Raw genomic sequence first — 25,424 nt, forward strand, 5'->3', positions numbered from 1 at the left:
ATATTGACATTCAAATATGCAGGGACATAAAGGAAGTTGATTTTTAGATCTTAGTTTTCTGTCAGGATGGTGCAGAATGAGTCTGCCCTGTAAATACTTTGGGGCCATTGACAATATTAGTAACTGGGAGTCAAGGTAGAAGATTATGGTTGAAAGAAAGTACCTCTCACTTGGTGATTGAGGACAGGCCTAACAGAGGATGGCCACATATACAACCCAAAACCAGAAAAGTCACATCTTCTGAGGCTCATTGAAATGTGACAACCACTGGTGTATTGGATGTCTGAGTTATAAAGCAATGAAATGCTCAGTGAAGGCCTCTAGGTAGAAGGAGAAATGGGAGAGACTTCTAGTTCAGATCGTGGCCTGAAACGGAAAAGGTCCAGGTGGTGAGTAAATACATGCCTGAGAATCAGAGGTCCATAACCTGTGTTGAGCTGGTAGGACATCCTTTAAGGATTGCAGCTGACCCAGAAATCATTCAAAGAGAAATAATACATGGATGACAGACTTGCCGTGAATAAGGCAGCAAGAACCACCACAGCTGTAGTCTGGCACTGCTACTCTGCATGTGTGAATGGCATACATGGTTGGAATGGGAAACCCACTACCAGAAATACTCACTTGTGCACACTTCCTCGAAGAGTAGAAATAACGGATGACTAGCTAGAAGGGCAGCAGATCTTTTCTTCAACTGCTACAACACATGGCTTCCTGCAAGGTCAGACACTCCGAGGCTTCAAACCAATCACACACCACCTAAAGGCACATAAATTGCTGTGCCAATAGGCAAGTCTGCTCTGTCCTATTTTTAGTTGGCAGGGTAAGTAGTAAGCTGTGAGATCACAGTTGTGGTAAAGAAATTCCTGAACATCAAGGATGAGAAATATTTGCTGCAAAATGATACCAGATACCTGCAAATGTTTGTTACGGATTACATATTGTTTCACAGAAGGGCTTACAGTTATTTTTTTATGTATGCTGACATGTTTGGATTATAGGGAGGACACCTGTAAACACGGGCTTTTGATTGCTCCAGATTTCCCCCACGCTGCAGGATGTTCTACCAGATTAGTTGTCATATAGAGGCTGAACTAGAAGGTAAAATTCATTAGTTTCTACAAAAAGGGTCCTTAACAGAGCAGTAAAACGTTTTGGTAGTCATGACCCTCTTACGAGTATGGAGCCTGTTACAATGTTTGAAATAAAGTACACCCTTTGTCTAAGATGTACACAATTCTTAGGTGTCCGGACACAGCTTTGAGATCCTCAGGTCATAAATAATAGAAGGAACTGGGCAGATCCTTCTCATCTGGAGAAAATATACTCCAGAGCAAACAAAACTGCCAGATAAATTGCAGCTAGGGAGCTCCATAAATGTGACGCTAACAGGTCAGCTCCATGTTGGCGAGGGCGCAGGGCAACAGGTATCCTGCTCCACTTTCTTTGTAATAGTTCAAAGTTACATACAAGTTCACTGGGCAGAGGTGTTAGACAAAATGTTTGACACAGCTATACTGTAGTCCCTAAACAGACTGACATTTCCCTTACACTATTTTAGAGGCAGACAGATGCCATTCACTCAAGTGATCACCTCCTTAAGGGAAAAAAAGTGCCCTCAAATCAGGCAATGACTTTACCACTTCGGGGATATCTAAGGTATGAAGAAAATTGCCTTAATTCGTAGACAGACCTTCAAACAACTTTGATATTGACAGTTCATCATTTCTACAATATTTTCCCACCGAGTTCAGAGAACTTTTGTTACCACAATACTTTATAGTACTTTGTGTAATTGCAACAAACTGCTCCCAATTACAACCAAGTGATGACTGTATATACTATTCTACTAAAAATTGCATTTAAAAGCCATAAGCCAACCAGAGTTATAATGGGTGAAATATCTGAATGAATAGTCTTACTGACAGATGGAAGGGATGTTTTGGGGTGTGTTTTATCTTTATTCTGTCTATTGTATGTTATTAGGAATGTTTTTTCTCTACGAAACAAAACAGTAATACGCAATTGAGTTAATTAAAAACTTCATATTGTCGGCTCTCCTTTTTATTCCCTTATTTAAATGTCCGTCTCCTTAACTGCCTTCCTGTGCATAGCTCACTTCTCTGAGCACAACCTACTCAGTCACATGCATGTTTGCCTTGTTCCTTATTATTGCGTTTCTACAAATTTCCCACAGCTCATTTACACCTCTACAATCTCCAGTCCTTGCTCTGAAAGACATACCTATGCAACCTAACAATACCTTATCTTCTCTAAATCATCTATGAATCCCACTAACAATGTGCATGACCTCACATACCCACAAAGATGACCACAACTAACCCCTATTAAAATATCCTACCATAAAAAAATGGAATGGATGCAAGGAAAGTTTTGCTTGAGCACACATGACTAACCACAATAAATAACTAACAGCAACAGGTATCACTGAATTAACTACAAAACCATGGGTTTTGGATCAGCATGCTGAATGTATAAAGTGCTTCAACACCTTGCCAGGGTTAGTAAGCACTATATAAATGCAATAACAATGTACAAATTAGACCAGCGTCATCTAAAACAGTAGTACTGGTTCAATGCTGGCACACACACTCTAATCTAGGACATGCTGATGCAAACTTGTATTCAGTGTAAAAGGTGAACTGGAATTATCAATAAACTAGGTCCTAGCAATTTCATGACAAATGTTGCAGAAATAAAAACATGCCACAGAACCCTACAGTTACCTTAATACAATTTTTAGACCAATATTTTTAGGGAAAGGGTTTGCACTGCATGATTTAATTTGATGGATCTGGACTTTGTACACCTCAAAACAAACATGCTTGTGGAAGTTGCTTAAATTAACATGTCTTGCCTGCAAATGGTGAGGAAGGTGAGAAACTCGGCAGAAAAAAATGAGGCTTCGGTCCCTAAAAGCACGACTATTTTGCAACTCAGATTTCCATTGTTTTAATGCAAATCCACACTGCAGTGCTCTTGTCTACACGTAAATACTGTCAATCACCTAGGCACAATAAAAGTAGACTGTAAACGTTATGCATGTTCTCTCACTGGATTTACAAATTGGCTTCCAAAATTTCCAAATACCTGTTTAACTTTAACAACCATGGCGGGTGGACTTCTACTCCTGCTTCTACTTGTGTCCCTTTTATTTCTAGGAGACTTACTTCTTTTAGTTGACGACTTGCTCTTTCTTTTTGTTGGAGACCTAGAGAAAAGTAAGAAAAAAAAAGGGATAAGCTTACTTCTCCCAAACGGGGAATCTTTGCAACTTTCCGTGTTCCATAAACATAACACAATTTCCACTAGATTATTAAGCAAAATAAGACAGTTGGTCTACCCAGGGATACTGGATCTGTAAGAGACAGACGTACAAGTAATTCAACAGTGGATGCGTTGTAAATCGGGTCTGTGGAAAAAACATTTCATCTGCCAACTCCAAACTATTACTTATATTACAAGTGACAAATATTAAGGTTGGGGTGCACTTTTATATAATGTGCTGTTCTAAAGGATAAAGACTTCCTAAATAATTGTCAATGTTTCGTTAAATGTTAACTATTTAGCTTACACAAATGAGGTGTGCTGAACAGCAATTGATAAATGCCTTGTGTATCCAAGGCAATTATTAAAAACAGAGATTGTGTTTTCCTTATTACTTTCTGAATAATCTTGCATTCAAAATCCTTAAACCTGATTCATGTAAAAATGACTGCAGATATATCCACGTACTGCAGCTATTTACAACTTTTTTACAATTAGATTAGGTCTCAGCTGTATGCCTGCACCCCTCACCCCGCAGATTAGTTGTAGACTGGAAAATATGAAGGTGCAGAGGTAGACGAAAATGTGCATTATTACACACACACTTTTTAAAAATAAAAATTGTACTTACACAAGTCAACACTTATGACTCTTGCAATTACTTCAATTAGGTGTGGGTTTTGAAATGCATAAACGTTATGACAAATGTTTGTAAAAAAGAAAAAAAAAAAGGGCTACTACTTTACAGTACCACAGTGTGCATCTGTGAAAAGAGGATCCTCTTTCAATAAGGGAAGGCTTAAATCCTTTTGTACAAGCTGTTCAAAATTGTATACAGGATTAAATAATGAGACTCCTTTACCATTGACGGTGAGCACATGAAGGAAATTCTCTAAGATCGGCTTGCATTACTTACGATATAAAAACGCAGACGTTTGCAAAATTTAACAATTTGAGACTATTGATAATACTCTGTAAATGCTTTCTGATGATTGAAAATACATGCATGAACATAGAAACAATATTGGTGATAGTTTGCTTTCAAAATAAAATGTGCACAAAAAATGTAACTTGGAAAAAAAGTTGCTAAGGTATTGTGTCTCTTTAATGCTATTTAGAACTTTGGAACGTTGGAAGCTCTATGGAAGAGAATGGAGTGCTCCAGGCTTCTAATGGTTGGTAGAAGCCGGCGCATCAACATTCCAAAGTTTGCTGTTGCTGTGAACAAAGGCCTCATGAACTGTGATGGGATTTAAGACCCCCCCCCCCCCCCCACCCGTTTTTTATTTTTTATTTTTTTTAAACAGGACACAATTTCAGAGTCACCTCTTACCTTAGAAAAGTATATATTTTTATTAAACTGCACATACTCCAGATGATTCAGAAGTCAGTTGTCCAGCGTTAGGGGACACATACAACTTTCCACAGGTCATGATTTTAAAGACAGATCTGCGATTTCAGAGTAAAAAAAATCTACTACTTTTGTGCATACAAGTTACTTTAAAATTCACAAAAGGTTTGTAAACTAGGTCCAGTGTAACTCTGCCTCTATGTCAAATTCTAACAGTTTAAAAAATGGAACCAATACAATACGATTGTGTGCTACATAAAGAAATATGGTAGCATAGTTAATTTTGAATTTTAAACTAAAAGAGTAATTTTCTGAGCTGATGTTGTATAGTTACTTCAACCATTGGATACTTATGAAACTTGTAGGTTTATTTTTGTAACGTCATACAAGCTGCGAATACAAAGCAGAAACCTGACTAGATGAAATACACTTGTTTGACTCTGTGAAACTTGAGCTGCGCTTGTGTGTATTCATAAAACTAACCTCGAGGACAGCTTACATTTGATTATGCCGTACAATGGTCAATATTCTATAACTAATATTTCAATTCAAGACTGACTGAGGCTCATTGGTATCATGTGAGGTGGCTCTCCCAGTTTTGTTCGACTCCCCAGACTGCATTAAAGGGACATTGATCCAGTAAGAACACATTCTTGGAGAACAATTATTTTTTCATTGCCCCATGGGCAACGCCGCCTGTACCAACTGCTAAGTTAATTTGTTTTGCACCACAGAGTAGTTTGTGTTTTAAGGGCCTTGCTTAGAAAAATATTCCAGTAGTACCACACTGCTAAGTATGGCACTCCCTGCTGGTAAGGCAGAGGCTGTTGCCTGACTATTTCTACTTTAGAAAGTCCCTAGTAAACTTATTGTTTCAACAGATGAAGCGGGTCTCTGAATGAATTAGTCTAGCTCCAGGACATCTCTTGTTGGTGATAACAGCACCCTTTAGAAATGCTATTCATTCACTCAGGAGAGGGCTCCTGCCCCTGAGGCAGGAGCACTTACGGGGAAAAATGATCTGCAGCTGTGACAGTTAACTCTTGATAGACAACACTGGGAATTTAATTCAGATTTTTTTTTATGTAGACTAAGTTGTCAGAATTCGTATTTTGAAGCAGAACACTATTTGATCTAACCGCAGAACATTTTTAGTATTAAACTCACATTAAGTATTTTGAACCCAAAAGTGATAAAACATACTGTAGTAAAGGTTTTGTAAATATGTTTTACTTGTTCACAAAGCAAATTTAATGTGGTGTTTGACAACGTTGACATACTATACTACTGTGTGCCACCAATGCACTTAAATCTCAAATTGACAGACTGCGCTAAGGAAAAAACGAAAATGGCTAAATTGCCATCGCCCACTACAGTAAATCCCTCAAAGGTTAATTTCTGGGGCCTACAAAGACATTGATAAACATTATTAACAGCCAACTCGAATAGGCTCCATATGGTACTAATAACCTTTTGCAGCCCAGTAAACTAACTGGTGGTACTATTAAGTAATGGTACTCTTTTGGGAAACATTAACGGATCACAGATGTAGGGAACTGCCCCGCTAACTCACTGAACAAACTTAGCATCTTAGCAGATAGACCAAGCAATGATGCTTAAAGTACCATGCCTGAGGTACTAACTCCACATTCTTTTGTCTACCAGTCCAAGTTGTCACTAGTTGAGTCACACATGAGAAGGTGTACGTAAAGCACAAACAATGTAAAATTACAATTTCACTTCTATAAAGCCACACATAGAACTGTGTTTACTGCAACAGCCTAAGTTTTACATTTAATTTGTTTAAAATAGGCTCATGCACATTCATGTGGGTTAAAACAGAAAGAGGTGGCAATCATACTTAGCACTTACAGGGTTGTGACATTTCACATTTGATTTGTGAAAAGTAGCAAAAGACAAATACAAACGATAAGGACTACTAACAATGTTAGTGGTGGGGCTGAAGATGCATTCATACCATTATGCATAGCTAGGTTGCTATGAATCACCACTTATCCCTTTCATGGCCTTGTACTGCATCCAACCATGTGCAATTATTCTTCAAGCGCCATAATATTACCAATAAGGCAAGTTATTTAGGAAGAATAGACAGCTAGACATTTTACCGTTAAACTATCTGACGCACAAGCCCCTGAAACATCCCCTTATTTTACCACTGTTTGAGTCAATAAATGTTTAAAAAAGCCAATTAGGTCAACTGCTATTCAAGCTATATTAAAAAAAAAAAAAAAAACTAGCATTGGCAAAGCCTATAGGTCTTGCCCATCGGTGAGCTATTGGCTTTGTCAGTCGGGAGAGGGTAGAAAAGGGGAGGGCGTGTGCTGGTGGAGAGCATGATTGTTAAACATTATAAAAAAATAAAACAAAAACACTTACCCGAATACCGTTGCTTGCATCATAGTGTTTTTTTTTGTTTGTTTGTTAAAGCAAAACTAGGGAGGTGCTGAGAAGGGAGCATCAGATTTTTTTTTTGGGGGGGGGGGGGGAGAATTTAATAATAAGTAGCATAGAGAGCCTGGGAAGCTCTGCCTGAACTGCACATAGGGAAGGCCTTGAACAGCACGACAGAGTGAAAATAGGAAACGTAATGGTTGAGCTAGTGGTGGTGGAGACGCCTGAATGGAAACCAAAAAATAAATAAAAAAAATGCCAAAGCATTTGCAATGCAACGGGTCTCGCATTTGCTTGAGTTAGAGCTATTAGCGCTGTAAACTCCTAACCGGACCTTTCTTGCTACATAAATTGAAAGGAAAAAAAGCAGCACAATCTTACTGCGTAAAACCCAGCGCAATCGCGCAGAATTTGAAAAGCAAAAAACCACGATCGATATGTACAACCGAGCGTGGTTGCACGGTGTTGAAAATAAAAAGATAAAGTGGTGCAGAAACCAGGCTGAAATCATGTTGCCTCGTATGTTTTCAGTAGTTGTCCGGTGCGCTCAAGGAGGGCTAAACACTGGAAAAGGCATGACGTATGCATGCCTTTCACTAATGAAATCAAGCGGATTTTAAAAGGCAAGCCCACCGAACCAATGAAAGCGACAGGTGTGACATGGGCATGGTTAAAAGCCCAAAGAGAGATTACAAAAGGGATGGAGCACTTGTGCGCTCGACCGTAAACAACCACCTACAGAAAATGCTCCGCTGAAATGATTTTGGTGAAGTGATATGATAACTTTGTCTCATAGTCTGTGCTAAGATACTGCTGTTCATACTGTGCTTCCTGACTAAGCCTCGGTTTAGAGGAAAACCCCCTCACCCATTATGTCAATGTTAGCTGGAACTGCCTACAGATCACTTTCAATTAAAAGGTAACTTAGGTCACTTAACCCCTTAGCTGCTGGGCCTTTCCCCCCCCAGTGCTGAGCCCTTTTTTGGCTATTTGGGGTAGTTTGCGCTTAGGGCTTCATAACTTTTTGTCCACATAAGCTAACCACGCCAAATTTGCGTCCTTTTTTTCCAACATCCTAGGGATTCTAATGGTACCCAGAGTTGGTGGTTTCCCCTGGAGGAGACCAAGAAAATAGCCAAAATACAGTGAAAATTTAGTTTTTTCCTAAAAAATGGGAAAAAAGGGCTGCCGAAGAAGGCTTGTGGTTTTTCCCCTGAAAATGCCATCAACAAAGGGTTTCTGGTGCTGAAATCACTATCTTCCCACCTTTCAGGAACGGGCAGACTTGAATCAGAAAACCAAATTTTTCAACACAAATTTGGCATTTTACTGGGACATACCCCATTTCTACTATATTTGGTGCTTTCAGCCTCCTTCAAGTTAGTGACAGGAATGGGTGTGAAACCAATGCTGGATCCCGGAATGCTAAACATTTCAGAATTTTGTCTAGTTTTCAGAATTCAGCAAGGGGTCATTTGTGTAGATCCTACAAGGTTTTCCTACAGAAAATAACAGCTGAAATAAAAAAATATTGAAATTGAGCTGAAAACAACAGCCATTTTTCTTTATGTTTTACTCTGTAACTTTTTCCTGCGATGTCAGATTTCTGAAAGCAATATACCGTTTTGTCTGCTGGACTCTTCTGGTTGCAGGGATATAAAGGGCTTGTAGGTTCATCAAGAACCTAGGTACCCAGAGCCAATAAATGAGCTGCACCCTGCAGTTGGTTTTCATTCTATACTGGGTATACAGCAATTCATTTGCTGAAATAGGAAGAGTGAAAAAGAGGTATCAAGAAAACCTTTGCATTTCCAAAATGGGATCAAGATAAGGTTTTGAGGAGCAGTGGTTATTTGCACATCGCTGAATTCCGAGGTGCCCATACTAGCATGTGAATTGCAGGGCATTTCTCAAATAGACGTCTTTTTTACACACTCTCTTATATTTGGAAGGAAAAAATGTAGAGAAAGATAAGGGGCAATAACACTTGTTTTGCTATTCTGTGTTCCCCCAAGTCTCCCGATAAAAATGATACCTCACTTGTGTGGGTAGGCCTAGTGCCCGCGACAGGAAATGCCCCAAAACACAACATGGACACATCCTATTTTTTTTATAGAAAACACAGCTGTTTTTTCCAAAGTGCCTACCTGTAGATTTTGGCCTCTATCTCAGCCGGCACATAGGGAAACCTACCAAACCTGTGCATTTCTGAAAACTAGAGACCTAGGGGAATCCAAGGAGGGGTGACTTGCGGGGCTCGGACCAGGTTCTGTTACCCAGAATCCTTTGCAAACCTCAAAAAGTGGCTAAAAAAACAAGTTTTCCTCACATTTCGGTGACAGAAAGTTCTGGAATCTGAGAGGAGCCACAAATTTCCTTCCACCTGGCGTTCCCCCAAGTCTCCCGATAAAAATGATACCTCACTTGTGTGGGTAGGCCTAGCGCCCGCTACAGGAAACGCCCCAAAGCGCAACGTGGACACATCCAAATTTTTGGAAGAAAACAGAGGTGTTTTTTGAGAAGTGCCTACCTGTAGGTTTTGGCCTCTAGCTCAGCCGGCACCTAGGGAAACCTACCAAACCTGTGCATTTCTGAAAACTAGAGACCTAGGGCAATCCAAGGAGGGGTGACTCGCGGGGCTCGGACCAGGTTCTGTTACCCAGAATCCTTTGCAAACCTCAAAAAGTGGCTAAAAAAACAAGTTTTCCTCACATTTCGGTGACAGAAAGTTCTGGAATCTGAAAGGAGCCACAAATTTCCTTCCACCCGGCGTTCCCCCAAGTCTCCAGATAAAAATGATACCTCACTTGTGTGGGTAGGCCTAGCGCCCGCGACAGGAAACGCCCCAAAGCGCAACGTAGACACATCCAAATTTTTGGAAGAAAACAGAGGTGTTTTTTGAGAAGTGCCTACCTGTAGATTTTGGCCTCTAGCTCAGCCGGCACCTAGGGAAACCTACCAAACCTGTGCATTTCTGAAAACTAGAGACCTAGGGGAATCCAAGGAGGGGTGACTTGCGGGGCTCGGACCAGGTTCTGTTACCCAGAATCCTTTGCAAACCTCAAAAAGTGGCCAAAAAAACAAGTTTTCCTCACATTTCGGTGACAGAAAGTTCTGGAATCTGAAAGGAGCCACAAATTTCCTTCCACCCGGCGTTCCCCCAAGTCTCCAGATAAAAATGATACCTCACTTGTGTGGGTAGGCCTAGCGCCCGCGACAGGAAACGCCCCAAAGCGCAACGTGGACACATCCAAATTTTTGGAAGAAAACAGAGGTGTTTTTTGAGAAGTGCCTACCTGTAGATTTTGGCCTCTAGCTCAGCCGGCACATAGGGAAACCTACCAAACCTGTGCATTTCTGAAAACTAGAGACCTAGGGGAATCCAAGGAGGGGTGACTTGCGGGGCTCGGACCAGGTTCTGTTACCCAGAATCCTTTGCAAACCTCAAAAAGTGGCCAAAAAAACAAGTTTTCCTCACATTTCGGTGACAGAAAGTTCTGGAATCTGAGAGGAGCCACAAATTTCATTCCACCCGGCGTTCCCCTAAGTCTCCCGATAAAAATGATACCTCACTTGTGTGGGTAGGCCTAGCGCCCGCGACAGGAAATGCCCCAAAACAGAACGTGGACACATCACATTTTTTCATAGAAAACAGTGCCTACCTGTGGATTTTGGCCTCTAGCTCAGCCGGCACCTGGGGAAACCTAGCAAACCAGCACATTTTTGAAAACTAGAAACCCAGGGGAATCCAAGATGAGGTGACTTGTGGGGCTCGGACCAGGTTCTGTTACCCAGAATCCTTTGCAAACCTCAAAATGTGGCTAAAATACCACGTTTTCCACACATTTCGGTGACAGAAAGTTCTGGAATCTGAGGGGAGCCACAAATTTCCTTCCACCCAGCGTTCCCCCAAGTCTCCCGATAAATATGATACCTCACTTGTGTGGTTAGGCCTGGTGCCTGCGACAGGAATAGATCACACAACGGTCAATGTTGGTCCTTACGTGAGGCAGCTGTTGACCCTGGGGTGATCCATTCCTGACACAGGCACTAGGTGTAGGCACTTAAGTGGGGTAGTGTTTTTATCAGGACAGGTGAGGAGTCACTGGGTGGTAGGAATGTTGTGGATCCCAGCATATTCCTGTAGTTTGTGTGACAGAAATGCGAGAAAAATAGAGGTTTTTTTCAACATTTCAGCTTTGCAGGGTATTCTGGGTAAGAAAACTTTGGGGAATCCACACAAGTCACACCTCTGTGGACTCCCCTGAATGTCTAGTTTCCAGAAATGTTTGGGTTTAGTGTGTTTCTCTATATGGCCGCCGAATCCAGGACCAAAAACACAGGTGCCTGCCTTACAAAACCAGTTTGTTTTGCCATAGACAATTTTGATGTCTCCACAATATGATTTGGGGCTGAACTAAATTGGTGAGCTCCCAAGAGAGCACTCTCTCTCTGCTTGCCGCCGCATTCACCTGCTCTCTGGGTTGGCCTAACCCACTATTACCCAGTTGCACGAACAGCTTGCGAAGGGACAGCAGGACTGTCCTCATCACCTCCCTCATAATGTACTGGAAGAGGAGTTTTCGAATGGGACTCCTCTGACTGAAAAATCACTCCCAGAGTCTGCGCCATTGTCCTATCCCTCAGATGCTGTCTCAGTATCTGATGTCTCAGTCTCTGATCCTATGTCAGAGCGGTCCTCTATAACCCGAGTGCAGGCAGCAGTCATCCATCAAGATGCCATCTCTGCTATTGGCTAAACTGTTGCTCTAAAACACTAGCCTACGTAGACAGTCACAAAATCGATGGTGTGTGTGAGATACGTGCAACAGTAGAGGCCACCTTACCTGCGCTTCTTCCCTCAATCAGCACGTACTTTCAAGACACTCAAAAAACACCTTGTCACATACCATTCGTCACAGTCTTTAGCACCTCCTGCGCCCAGTCCAACAATCATTATTGGTGCTCCCACTCCCTCCTCCTCGGATTCCCTCATTACCACCCAGCAAAAGTGCCCTTCATCTCTCCATAGACTTTACTAATGTACTCAGCTATTTACATAAAATACAGATGTGCTCTTTGCAGTAGGCATATAAACCTTCTGCGCTTCTTTATGGCACTAAAACTGCCACTAGACAAGTCGGACCCTTTTCCCCCCAGGGAAACCACACACATATTGACAAAAGTGATGTATATATGACAGCCAACCACCTGAAACTCAACTCAAGCAAAACCGAAATAATCCTCTTTGGCCCTCACCAAAAAAACCTGGGACCCCCCCATGGTGGCCCACCACGCTAGGCCCTGCACCCACCCCCGCCAACTACGCACGCAACCTCAGCATCATCCTAGACTCCTCCCTCTCTATGACCAAACAAATCAACGCTCTTACCTCCTCATGCTTCAACAAACTCCGTATACTGAAAAACATTCAAATGGATCCCCACAGAGACCAGAAAAACTGTCACTCACGCACTCATCAGCAGCAGGCTTGATTACAGAAACACCCTCTACGCCGGCACCACTCTAAAACTCAAGTGCAAACTACACGCATCCAGAACTCAGCAGCACGACTCATCCTCGACCTCCACCGACACGAACACCTCTCTCCACACCTCAAATCCCTCCACTGGCTCCCCATTGACAAAAGGATCACCTTCAAGATCCTCATCCTCACACACAAATCACTCCACAACACAGGCCCTGCCTACCTCAACGAGAGTCACCTTCCACACCCCCACACGAAACGTCCGTTCAGCTGACCTCTCTCTCGCCTCTGACCCCCGCATCAAACACACCACCACCGGGGGCAGATCCTTCTCCTACATTGCACCCAAAACATGGAACGCACTCACAACCCACATTCGCAAGACCCAAAACCTACTTCTTTTCAGGAAGGGCCTCAAAACCTGGCTTTTTGAACAGTGAACCTCCTAGCCCCTTTCCCTCCCCCCCGCCACCCCCCCCAGCACCTTGAGACCCTCACAGGTGAGTAGCGCGCTTTATAAATCTCTTTGATACAGATCTACCTATATATATATATATATATATATATATATATATATATATATATATATATATAAATATATATCTACATAGATATATCTATAGATATATCCATGTACCTAGATATATCTATCTACATAGATATATATATATACATATATTTTTTTTTAGTTGTTGTATGGTTTCCTTGGGGGCCAAATGGCCCCCAGGGAAACCCTACAACATCTAAAAAAAAATTGCCCCCACAGGGGGTCACCCTGCCCACGGGCGACCCCCTGTCATTTCATTTTTTTTTTTTTTTTTTTTTTTTTAAATCCCCTGGGGGGGGGGGGGGCACCTACCTTTTTTTTTTTTTAAGAAAATTATGCCGGGGGGGGGGGGGGGCCGCCCCCCAAAAGTGAAATCCCTGGTGTCTAGTGGGGTTTCCTGGCCCCCGATCGCAGCTGTGCTGCGATCGGGGGCCAGGAAACCGTTTCAGAAGGCCTCATAAGAAAGGGGAGACTCTCCCCTTTCTTACGAGGCCTTCTGAAACTGTTTCTGGCCCCCGATCGCAGCACAGCTGCGACCGGGGGCCAGGAAACACTTTCAGGAAGGCCTCGTAAGAAAGGGGAGACTCTCCCCTTTCTTACGAGGCCTTCCCGAACGTGTAAAAGGCCGTTTTCCCCATGAAAGCAGGAAGCGGCCGCAAGGCTGCTTCCTGCTTTCATGGGGAAAACACCTTTGCAACGTCAGCGTGCCTCGCGGCGCGCTGACGTCACAAAGGGGCGGGTGGGGGGCGGGGGGAGACACAGTAGCTTCCGTGTCTCCCGGGGAAAAAAAAATAAATAAATAAAATCCTCGGGTGCGACGCACCCGAGGATTTATTAATGCCCTTCCTGGTGTCGCCCACTGGTCGTGACCCGCACCAGGGAGGGTGTGTGGGCGTCGGCCAGTGGCCGACACCCGCACTTAAGAGGTTAAAGCCTGCATGTTTACACAACACAGACGTGCATCTGCAAGTTTACCTGTTGCCTCTTTCAGAGACGCTGGGTGTACTCTACTGTGTGGCAATATCAGCTATAGTATTTACGCACTACCCTGCGTTTTCCAATCATGAGTTTTATTTGCCCGGGATACAAATGTATTAATTACTGCTAGCTACATTATGTTAACTTCTGCAGCAATTAATGCACACAACAATAGCAGTGTGTGAGTGTGAATATTATTGGCTCAAATTAATAACAACTGCAACAAACAGCAAGATTGTAATTCTTCTTTGCAATGCTGAAACAACAACCACTAATTTCAGAGTCATGCACATTGCCAGGTGGCACAAACACTGCAGTGCACCAACACACTATCACATCACAGCTTGCACCTTAATAAGCAAAGCAATGTGTCACTGCATACCTGTTGTGACAGGAGTGTATATTGCAGCCCGTTTCTTGAGGAGATGATTATGTAAAGTGTTCTTAAGTAGCCCTGCAGGAATGTGCCTGCTTTCTGCACCATGACTGGAGGGCACAAGGGAGACAGAACAACACACACAAAAAAGCACTACGGAGGGAGCAGCAGCCTTGGCCGTGCTTAATCCAACAAAAACAAGCAAGCTCTACAGACAGAGCAGCATGGAGTGAAAGGTGGGTTCCAAGCCCTTTTTGCAAACAAAATAGTCTCACGAACGAGGCACATGCGCTAGTGCCTGCACTTGCAGACACGAACCTAAAAATATTAACAAAATCTGTTAGCTACATCACTGTTCATGAATCAAATACTTTAAGTATTGCTTTCATTCAATTCTAAATCTGGGCATGAGGAGACTATTTTAGTTTCTTACAGCACTTTGTTTTCCAACAAATCAAATCAAATCATTAACATTTATAAAGCGCGCTACTCACCTGTGCGGGTCTCAAGGCGCTAGGGGAAAGGGGGGGGGGGGTTACTGCTGCTCGAAAAGCCAGGTTTTTAGGAGTCTCCGGAATGCGGAGTGGTCCTGAGGCTGGTGGGGTGGGAGTTCCAGGTCATGGCTGCCAGGAAGGAGAAAGACCTCCCACCCGCCGTGGAGCGGCGGATGCGAGGGACGGCAGCGAGCGCGAGGCACGGAGGAGGCGGGTGGGGACGTAGAAGCTGAGGCGTCGGTTGAGGTATTCCGGTCCCTTGTTGTGGAGGGCTTTGTGTGCGTGGGTGAGAAGTCGAAAGGTGATCCTTTTGCTGACTGGGAGCCAATGCAGGTGTCTCAGGTGTGCGGGGTACGTCGAGGATGAGGCGGGCCGAGGCATTTTGAATGCGTTGCAGGCGATTTTGGAGTTTGGCGGTGGTCCCAGCGTAGAGGGTGTTGCCGTAGTCCAAGCGGCTCGTGACGAGGGCGTGGGTCACGGATTTTCTAGTGTCGGCGGGGATCCAGCGGAAGATCTTGGGGAGCATGCGGAGGGTGAGGAAGCAGGCGGAGGACACGGCGTTGACTTGCTTGGTCATGGTGATAAGGGGGTCCAAGATGAAGCCGAGGTTCCGGGCGTGGTCTGTGGGGGTCGGTGCGGTGCCGTGGGCCACCAGGAGTCGTCCCAGGCGGACGGGGTGTTGCTGAGGATGAGGACTTCCGTTTTGTCAGAGTTCAGCTTTAGGTGGCTGAGCCTCATCCAATCTGCGACGTCCTTCATCCCCTCTCGTAGGTTGGTCTTGGCGCTGGCGGGGAGAGAAAACTATCGAGGGTCCCTGGTATAATGTGTAGCCCATCCAGAGAAATACTTGAACACAAGAAAAAAAAACGAGCTACAGCTGATATACACTGTTGTTTACAATATAAAACAACCAAAACCGTCAAGATAAATATAATACAAAAAACGATATTTATTTCATATGCATGTACAACAACAAAACAATAATAGTCCAATAGCTGGCGGGGTCCGTGGTAAGGGAGAGTATAAGTTGGGTGTCGTCGGCGTAGGAGGTGATGATGATGTCGTGCTTGCGTACGATGTTGGCGAGGGGGCTCATGTAGACATTGAAGAGTGTCGGGCTGAGCGATGAGCCTTGAGGTACGCCGCAGATGATCTCGGTGGGGTCTGAGCGAAACGGTGGGAGGTAAACTCTTTGGGAACGGTTTGAGAGGAAGGAGGCGATCCAGTCCAGGGCCTGGCCTTGGTTCCCGGTGGAGCGGAGGCGGGTGATTAGGGTGCGGTGACAGACGGTGTCGAAGGCAGCCGAGAGGTCGAGGAGGATGAGGGCGACTGTTTCACCGTTGTCCATCAGGGTTCTGATGTCGTCTGTGACTGAGATGAGGGCGGTTTCCGTGCTGTGGTTGGTTCGGAATCCGGTTTGTGAAGGGTCGAGCAGGTTGTTGTTTTCCAGGAAGGTGGTCAGCTGTTTGTTGACGGTCTTCTCTATTACCTTGGCTGGGAAAGGCAGGAGAGAGATGGGGCGGACGTTTTTCAGGTCGCTCTGGTCAGCCATAGGTTTCTTTAGGAGGGCGTTGACTTCGGCGTGTTTCCAGCATTCAGGGAAGGTAGCAGAAGAAAAAGAAGAGTTGATGACGGCCTGGAGGTGCGGGGCGATGATGTCGTCGGCTTTATTAAAGATGAAGTGAGGGCAGGGGTCCGAAGGGGCGCCGGAGTGGATAGAGTTCATGATAGATTTGGTTTCTTCAGTGTTGATGTGGGTCCAGTTGTTGAGGGAGAAGGCCGGGGGTGCGGGTTCGGTGATATTTGGTTGGGTCTGGTGTCCGAAGCTGTCGTGGAGGTCGCTAATCTTGCGATGGAAGAAGGTGGCGAGGGATTTGCACAAATCCTGTGAGGGTGTGACGGCATTGGTGTTGGGGTTGGAGAACTCCTTGACAATGCTGAAAAGTTCTCTGCTGTTGTGGCTGTTTTTGTCCAGTCTGTCGGTGATAAAGTTCCTTTTGGCAGCGCGGATCAGTTGGTGGTGTTCGCGGGTAGCGTTCTTGAGGGCGGTCATGTTGTCAGCGGTGTGGTCCTTGCGGCAGTCCTTCTCGAGGATGTGACAAGTTTTCTTTGATTCTTTGAGGGTGTCAGAGAACCAGAGAGGTTTTTTGGTGTTGGTCTGTCGATGCGTGCGTTTGAGGGGAGCAAGGTTGTCTGCGCAGTTGGAGATCCAGTTTGTGAGGCTGAGGGCTGCGTTGTTGGGGTCGGTGGTGAGGGTGGGTTGGTTGGCGGCGAGTGCGGAGAAGAGTTGCTCTTCGGGGATCTTGTTCCACTGTCGACGAGGGGTGGGTTGAGTGCGGAGGTGGCGGGTCTCGCGTCGGAATGTGAAGTGGACACAGCTGTGGTCGGTCCAGTGTAGAGCGGAGGTGTGGCTGAAGAAGATGTGTTTGCTGGCGGAGAAGATGGGGCCGAGCGTGTGTCCGGCGATGTGGGTGGCGGTGTTCACCAGTTGCTTGAGGCCGAGGTTGGCGAGCAGGGCAGTGGTGTTGGGGTCGTTGTTCTGTTCCAGATGGAAGTTGAGGTCGCCTAGGAGGATGTAGTCGGGCGAGGCGAGGGCGTGCGGGGAGATGAAGCCGGCGATGGCGTCGCTGAAAGGGGCGCGCGGTCTGGGGGGGGGGGGGGCGCGGCGGTAGACGAGGGATCCTCTGAGGGTGGTCCTGGGGTCGGTGCGAATTTGAAAATGCAGATGTTCAGCGGCGAGAGGGCTGTCTTCGGTGGAGGTGGTGACGCTGATGGAGTCTTTGAAGACGATGGCGATACCTCCTCCTACTTGGTTGGTGCGGTCTTTTCTGGAGATCTTGTAGCCTTCGGGGATGGCAGTGGCGATGTCTGGTGCTGATGAGGCGTTCATCCAACAGAAACTCACATTAGTCAGCCAACAATAAACATACATTTCCCATAACACTTATGTATAAAATGTGGTTTAGAAGTCCCAAGCCACAATCCAGCACCAGTCATGAAACATCCAGGCGACTTACCCTTTCTTTACATCTTACTTTGCAACTCCAGCAGCAGGTAAGTATGCCTCACATGCCTCTCATTTCGGTGTGTTGTAGGTGCAATGTTACCAGTTTGCACTGTTGACATGCAAATTATGTTTATCGTAGGGCTTTTACTGTGAGTTGCTACGCTGGTAGGATTTCTAATCCTTTTCTTCTCTGTAGGGCTAATGAGACAGTGGTCGCAAATACTGAGCAGTGTGGAGCGGTCCATCGACTGCCAAGGAGAAACTAAGCACTCCTGTTATCAGCTCTGGTTTCTTCTCTCTCTGCACCACTATGCACAGTTTGAAAAGCAGATGCGCAGTGCCAGAACACACAGCACAAGAGATTAAGACTATTTTTCTGAGCTCCAAAGGGAGTTCAATCCATCACAGAGCCTTACACCCTGCTCAACAGAGTCAGTACTACTCACCATCATTAGTGCTACACAGTGGGCTCCACCTGTTGCCAATATATATTTGTTTTATCATCAGTGTGAGGTCTCCTCCGCTTCCTTGAACTCTAATTTCCCTTTTAATGCTGGGGCACCTATTCTGTATTCCTTGCTTGTAGAAGAGTTTTCAATTGGCACTTATGGTTCTTTATCTGTTTTACATTATGATTTTCATTTGAACCCCAGTATACGCCCTGGTTCTTTTTCTGACCAGGCTCTTGTTCGCAAACCTTCCCCCATCACCCCTCAACCCCTAAAGCCAGACCACAGAAGGACTCTCAAGAAGTGTTTGAGAGAGAGCATTGTTTACGGAATGGGATTCTCTCTGGCAGGGTGCAGAGAGCCAAAATCTTCCTGGGCATCTGTGCAATATTGACAGAACAGTGCAAATCACTACTGATGCAAGTTTGATCCTAAATTGGGTGGCCTGGCCTTCTTGGAAGCATGTGCCGTGGCCCGGCAGCCTCTTTGGTAAACCCTTCCTTAAAGAACAGGGAAACTATGCATCCACCTTTACATCCCTGGACAAAGCCTATAATTCCATTAACAAAATTTTTGACTAGAAGGGTTTCAATGTGTATATATATATATATATATATATATATATATATATATATATATATATGAGAGAGCGAGCTAGATAAGTATTTATACTTACCTGTAAAATACTTATATTTACTGGTGAAACATTTACAGCGCATATGGCTTAACGATTCACACTTTTACAATGAAATTCGGAGTAAAGGCATGCATGGTGAAGACATAATCGTTGTAAAGGCATTTGCGTTGTAGACCTACTACAGGCCATGACCATCACCCAGCTCAGTCCACAGCTACAAACCAGCCAACGTCATCGTAACAGGCACGGAGTTACTGACGGGATAATCAACATTCAGCTGGCCATCAGAGCAATAATTTACTCCACCACTGCAGGTCCAAACTATACACACACTAGGGCAGCTTAACATCTCACAATGACATTCAAAAAAAGGGTGATCATACCAGAACCCATCTAAGCAGGTCTGACCATCTCCCCCCGCCAAACTAAGCCTGCCCCGAGCCATGAACAAAAACAGAACTGACAACTGTCGTGTGGTCACCACCTTGGAGGTCTATCATAATAAGAAATGCCATGAAGTGACTTGTCGACCTGATGCAAGAGCCAGCTGACCAAAAACTATAAACTGCGTGCCCATCTTTCACACACCTCCAACCATAGCGTTTTATATGAACACCAAAATAAATTACACAAGACCGGTCACCGTATCATCTAAGGCTCTTGAAAATTAAATGATCACCCCAGAATCTGAAGGTGCTGTTGTGTGAACACCGGGAGTCAAAACGTGTTAACCAAGTCGGCAGCTCTGCTCGAAACTCTACTAGGACTCCCTGTCCATCTTCAAGAGACTTATCATATTTGTGCCAGCATCTGTCTAACAAAAAAAGAATGCTCCCCTTCTGTATGTTAAACTACCGTAATCTTTCAGTTTTATTCTGTGCCATCCTAAGTAAACACTTCTACCTCACTAGTGAGTACATAACTGTCCTGTGTTAAGAAAAAGCAACCTCCCGCGAATTTGAAGGTATATACCGATGGTTTCCATCCACCAGCCTAAACCCTTTTCCCATGGATTGCGTCCACAATTCCTGTATGTGATGAAAGTCATCCTGAACAATCCTCACCTGCTTTTTCTCCTCTGACGGCTCCCTTGATGCATGGGAACAGGTGGGGACCCGCTTCCGGACCGCGGACGGCTGTACCTGGATGGACTAGGCGGCTCCTCCTTCACCCAAACCTTGTGGGGTGAGGAGGAACCCCGTTCTAGCCGCTTCTTCCGTCGCCTCTCCGCCTTCTCTTCCTTCATCGTCTAAGAAACCCAAACAACCACAACAACCGATCCCGGCAGGGAAACAGGAAGTGCGCTCTATTGACGACAGCAGATACCGCACAAGTTCACACTTCCGCTTCCGGAGTAGTGTGTCAGAGGAGCTGTGCTAGTTGGGTCAGTTATTCTCGAAAGCAAACGCCATGTGGATTGGCTGTTATTTCGCCTTCACGTATATTACTCCGTACCGACCGCCTGGCTACACGCACTGCATTCCAAAAAGTGTCTCAGGTGACAACTTCCAAAATTCATAGATTACGTTATGCATGGCAGATTAGTTGGATATGCGCCATTGTATTTTATTGTTCTTGATTCAAAATAGGCGTACCGCATTCTTCAATACCATATGATCTTTAGTTTATAGTGGCCGTAGTGAACGTGTTTCTGATTGTCGTCCTGTGAATAGGAGACCAAACATTACAAACAACGTACGTTGGATGGCTCAATCTGCGAAAGGTGTTCTGCGAACGCCCGTTTTTCTGTACCTCTGTCCAACACTTGTGACGCGCTCACCCCATTCAATATGGCCGCCGTGCGATCGAGAAGACCGCTGAAATGGAAAGTTCTCATTGTAGAATTGGTATTCTTGCGATGAGGTCTGCGGTCGGAAAATGACCCACCCCACCCGCATTGGACAGGCTGTTTGAGTGTATTCTGATTAATTTGCGGTTCCTGAATTGAATTGGATAAATTCTTGTCCCACTACCGAGCAGACCGTAGTTTCCTGTTCTTTAAAGATTGTTGATTCACCACTTGAATATGGCCGAATAAGTGCTTGAATTAAACATTTTCTAGCTATCGTGTCAAGAATTTTAGATTCTATTAAGGACACCGAGGCGAGGATTATGCTTTCTCTTTCATTTACTGACAACACAGCAGCCAATGAAAAATAATAACTTTAAACTAGATATCCCATGAACACTAAGCCATGCAATCACAGCTCTTCCCTGTCGATATAGCTTTCGCTCTAGAGTCCACTCTCTTTCTTTGCCGTAAACAACACCAGTCCATCCACGCACTCTTGGAACGTGCCATCCGTTCGACAGCCACTTCTGGCGACCTCATCCGAAGATCAGACACACTTCAGTTTTGATCCAACATCTCAACCAGAGAAATTTCAAAAAGCAGTATTATTCGCCCCTCTGCAGAAGGAGACAAGCAAAAACTGATATGTATATTTATCTATATATTGTTGGGTACTTTTATCAACTATTAATTTTATTAGTATTTAATAAACACAGTTATATCATGCAAAGCATGCATAGCATAAACTTATGAAGGGCGGGATAATCCTTGCCTCCGTGTCCTTAATCAAATCCAAAATTCTAGACGCAATAGCTAGAAAATTTGTAATTCTGTGGCAGGACCGGAGGCTTCTGATTATGCTAGTTTAAAGCCTATTCACCACTTCAGATATTACAGCAACAATAGGTTTGTGATCAAATATTTTTAAGGTAGAATCATTTGACCAGACTGCTGCTGCCATAATATCCTCCAATCTTGCTCCTGTTGAAAACACTTTAGAAGCCATAGCTCCTCTGACAGAATGAGCTCTAAAGATGTTTACATCTATACCTGCTTTTGCTAATAACCATTTAGCCCAACAAGCCAAAGTTGCTGCAGTGACTGGTCGAAAAGGTTTCTGTAAAGAAATTAATAATTGACCAGAAACTTCCTGTCTAAATTATCCAGTACAATCCTCATAAACCTTTATACATTGAACTACAATAAGTTTCTTATTATGTGGAAAAGATGGATATGAAATACACCTTGATGAAGTCTTAGTACGCCTAGTAATGGAAAAAGATACTTCTTCCGGAGTAAATACTCTACCTGCTAAATCCAAAGCCCTGACATCAGAGATTCTTCTACAGGAGAGTAAGCACAGTAACATCGCAAGCTTCGCAGACAATTGTTTACGGGAGAGGTTTTTGTTAGAATGCCAATCTCTAAGAAATCAAAGAACAATATTAACATCCCATAAAGAGGAATATTTCGGTTGAGGGGGTTTTACCATACAAATGCCCATTAGAATCTTACAAATTAAAGGATGCTCCCGCTGTCTACCCTGAATATGGGGATGACCAGCCGAAAGAGCTGAACGGCAGTTATTGATTGTCCTGTAAGCCAAACACTGTGAAGCTAAATCAGAGAGAAATTTGGCTATGGCATGAATCTCTGACCCCACGGGATCCAGACTCTTTTCACTGCACCAACATAGCCACTTCCTCCAGGCTTGCTCATATCTTTTATGAGTGGAGAGGGCCCAAGATTGTGATAAGAAAAACAGTGAAGATTCCAGAACTCAAGGCACTTACCATCATCTCCTGAAAGTCTCCAAGCCATCAGGGACAATAGTCCTTATAGAATCAGAGGCTGTGATTTGCCCAATGGATCCCTGAGAAGCTCCTCGCACACTGGCAGCATCACTGGAAAGTCGCACGAGAGGGCCATCGCAAAGGGGAACCAAGGTTATGCTCTCCAACACAGCATCACCAGGATAACTTCCGCTTGATGTCGCAGTACTTGGGCCAAGACACGGAGATCATGGCGAAGAGGGGAAACGCAACAGCAGGTCCCCTAGCCAATGTTGAAGGAATGCATCCAACCCCGTCGGTTGAGGATCCAGCCTATCTGGCCTCCATCTAAAGTAACACTGAACCTGTTTGTTCAAACGGGAAGCTAATAAATATACTTGACAAGTTCCACACTGCAGCTGAAGACCATGAAAAATCTGCAGTTTGAGCTTCCAATCGCTGACATCCTGCAGGAAGCGAGAATTCCAGTCCGCTGTTGTATTGGAACGACCTGGAATGTATTCCGCTATCACCACAATTTGGTGTTGCGGACAATAATGCCAAAAATCCTTCACGATCTCTGCTAAAAGGCGAGATCTATTCCCTCTTAGACGATTGATATAGCGGACCGCGGACACACTGTCCATCCGGAGGAGGATGCAACATTGGACTTTGCAAGGGGAAAGTGATCTGATCGCTAACGTCCCAGCTAAGAGTTCCAGACAATTTACGTGGAAGTTCAACTCCCCTGGGGGACCAATGACATCCTGTCTCCACTGAGCCGCAACAAGCTCCCCAGCCCCACCGGCTGGCATCCGACTCTATTACTGTATCCGGCGTGGAGGTAAAAATCGCTCTGCCATTCAAGGCATCTATGTGGGAGAGACTCCAAGATATCTCGACCATGGCTTCGTCCGTGAGCGGAACCAACTCCGAATACTGCAGACCTTTCTGAAGATGTAAAATCTTTAGTCTCTGAAGAGCCCTGTAATGCAGAAGCCTTGGAAAGATTGCTTGAATTGAAGATGCAAGAAGGCCGACAAGTCATGCCAACTTCATCAATGATATAGTCGGAGAGACAACGGCTCTCCTCAACTCCCTCTTGGTCGAATCCCGTTTCCTCAGAGGGAGAAGTAACAGGCATTTGACCCAGTCTATCTGAAAACCTAAGAACTCCATATTTTGCAAAGGCACCGTGTTGGATTTCTCGCAGTTGATGACGAACCCAAGATCTTGCAATAATTGTACCGCCCAATTGAGATGACAAAGGATCGTATCTTTGTCCTGAGCCATAATTAGGATGTCGTCTAGGTAGATAATGAGTTTCATTCCTCATTCCCTCAGAAATTGTACCACCGGGCAAAGAAGGTTGGGGAAACACCAAGGAGCTGAGGACATCCCAAAGGGGAGAGCGGTGAACCAGTGGGACCCCCATTAGAATTGAAGAAAACATCTGTGGGGTGCAAAAACCAGCACCGAAAGGTACACGTCCTTGAGGTCCGAATGGACCAGCCAATCGCAGTTTCTTAACAAATCTGAGAGAAGATGTATGTCCTCCATTTTGAAATGGCAGTATGCAATCCAAGAATTTAATTGCTTGAGGTTCAACACCAGACGAGAACCGCCCCCTTTCTTTTGCACTAAGAAAATCGTGCTTATGAACCCGTGAGGATGATGAGTAGCCTCTATCACCAATCCTTTCTGTATGATCGCAAAAATCTCTTCCTCGATAAATGAGCGATCTTCAAGGGTAAAATGTAGAGGAGGGGGAATAACCCTCTGAATCAGAGAAGCGTAAAACTCTAGTAGAATCCACTTGACAGTTTGTAGCACCCACGGCTCTTGTGTGATATTCTGCCATGCAAGGAGGAACTGTTGAATTCTGCCCCCCAAAAACTACTTCAGAGAAGGGAATTATCCTTACCTGTGGGATTGTTGTCTTGAGGGGAACCTCCTCCACAATAACCTCTAGAGGAAAGACCACGTCCTCTGGAACGATTGGAATAGCAGGACGAAGAATCTCATGCACCTCTGCTGCCCCTTTGGGTGGCAATTCTGGAAGCCTGAAATCTACGGCCTGGTGCTCGGCCCCTAAAGCGTCCTGCCCGGGCAAAAAGTGCGTTGTTGAAAACCTTTTTTTATATTGGATTGAGCTTTGTCCAACACCGTGAACGTTGCCACATAGTTGCCCAAATCCCTGATGAATATATTGCCAAAAAGCATACCGTTTGCTAACGAACCAGCCTTATAAGTTGCCAAGTCTGCCAATTTAGGATCCAAGCGAACTGGGAAAGAGCACCTACGTTCAGTTGACACAGCACATTTCGCGTTGCCCAGAAGACAGTGTGTTGCGCCCATTCTAACACTACCTGAGGGTCCAGCGGGGTATTTGTTTCTGTGGATTAGATAGCTAAATCCAAGATCTTTGTTAAAGGCCTGACAAGTCCAGTATTTTATCTTGACACCCATGCCAAGCACGGTCAAGTCCTTTTTTTGGGGTCCTTGCTGATTTTTTTTCAGGAACGACTACCTACGGGGATCCTACTCTGGGGTATCTGCTACTTTGCCAACCAATGAAGGTCGGGGGCATTCCGACCGGAGAGTGTTGCACGCTTCTTTTTCAGAACTTTTGCGCAGTCTATGCTGCACATAACAGGCCACCTCAGCACTAGGGATCCACTCTGTAGACTGTGGATGAATTATATCCTCATGGGAGAAGAGGAGAGTCCGACCATTCGAGGCCGGTACGTCAGGGGTGACATGACAAGACTTGTGCTTCTTTTTGAGCGGGACGGAATCTGTATGCTAGTCGTCCGACTCAGACTTAGAAGAA

At 44.7% G+C, this 25,424-nt stretch overlaps 2 protein-coding genes across 3 annotated transcripts in view; one reads left to right on the forward strand and one right to left on the reverse strand.

Annotated features, from left to right (window-relative positions):
- The window catches only part of SNIP1 (Smad nuclear interacting protein 1), a 59,917-nt gene extending 39,535 nt beyond the window's left edge, over window positions 1-20,382 (reverse strand). Inside the window, exons 1-2 of the mRNA XM_069223875.1 lie at window positions 20,092-20,382; window positions 3,112-3,232 (exon numbers count right to left, since the gene is read on the reverse strand). Coding sequence (XP_069079976.1) covers window positions 3,112-3,232; window positions 20,092-20,273 — 303 coding nt within the window. The 5' untranslated portion in view covers window positions 20,274-20,382. The remainder of the gene's footprint in view (window positions 1-3,111; window positions 3,233-20,091) is intronic.
- A 14-nt stretch (window positions 20,383-20,396) lies between these two features.
- AIRIM (AFG2 interacting ribosome maturation factor) overlaps window positions 20,397-25,424 on the forward strand; it is a 79,516-nt gene continuing 74,488 nt past the window's right edge. For both annotated transcript variants that reach the window (XM_069223878.1, XM_069223879.1), the window contains exon 1: window positions 20,397-20,525. The gene's annotated coding sequence lies outside the window, so the exon portion shown is untranslated. The remainder of the gene's footprint in view (window positions 20,526-25,424) is intronic.

This window comes from Pleurodeles waltl, chromosome 3_1 (genome assembly GCF_031143425.1).
Source record: "Pleurodeles waltl isolate 20211129_DDA chromosome 3_1, aPleWal1.hap1.20221129, whole genome shotgun sequence".
Lineage (NCBI taxonomy): Eukaryota > Metazoa > Chordata > Amphibia > Caudata > Salamandridae > Pleurodeles > Pleurodeles waltl.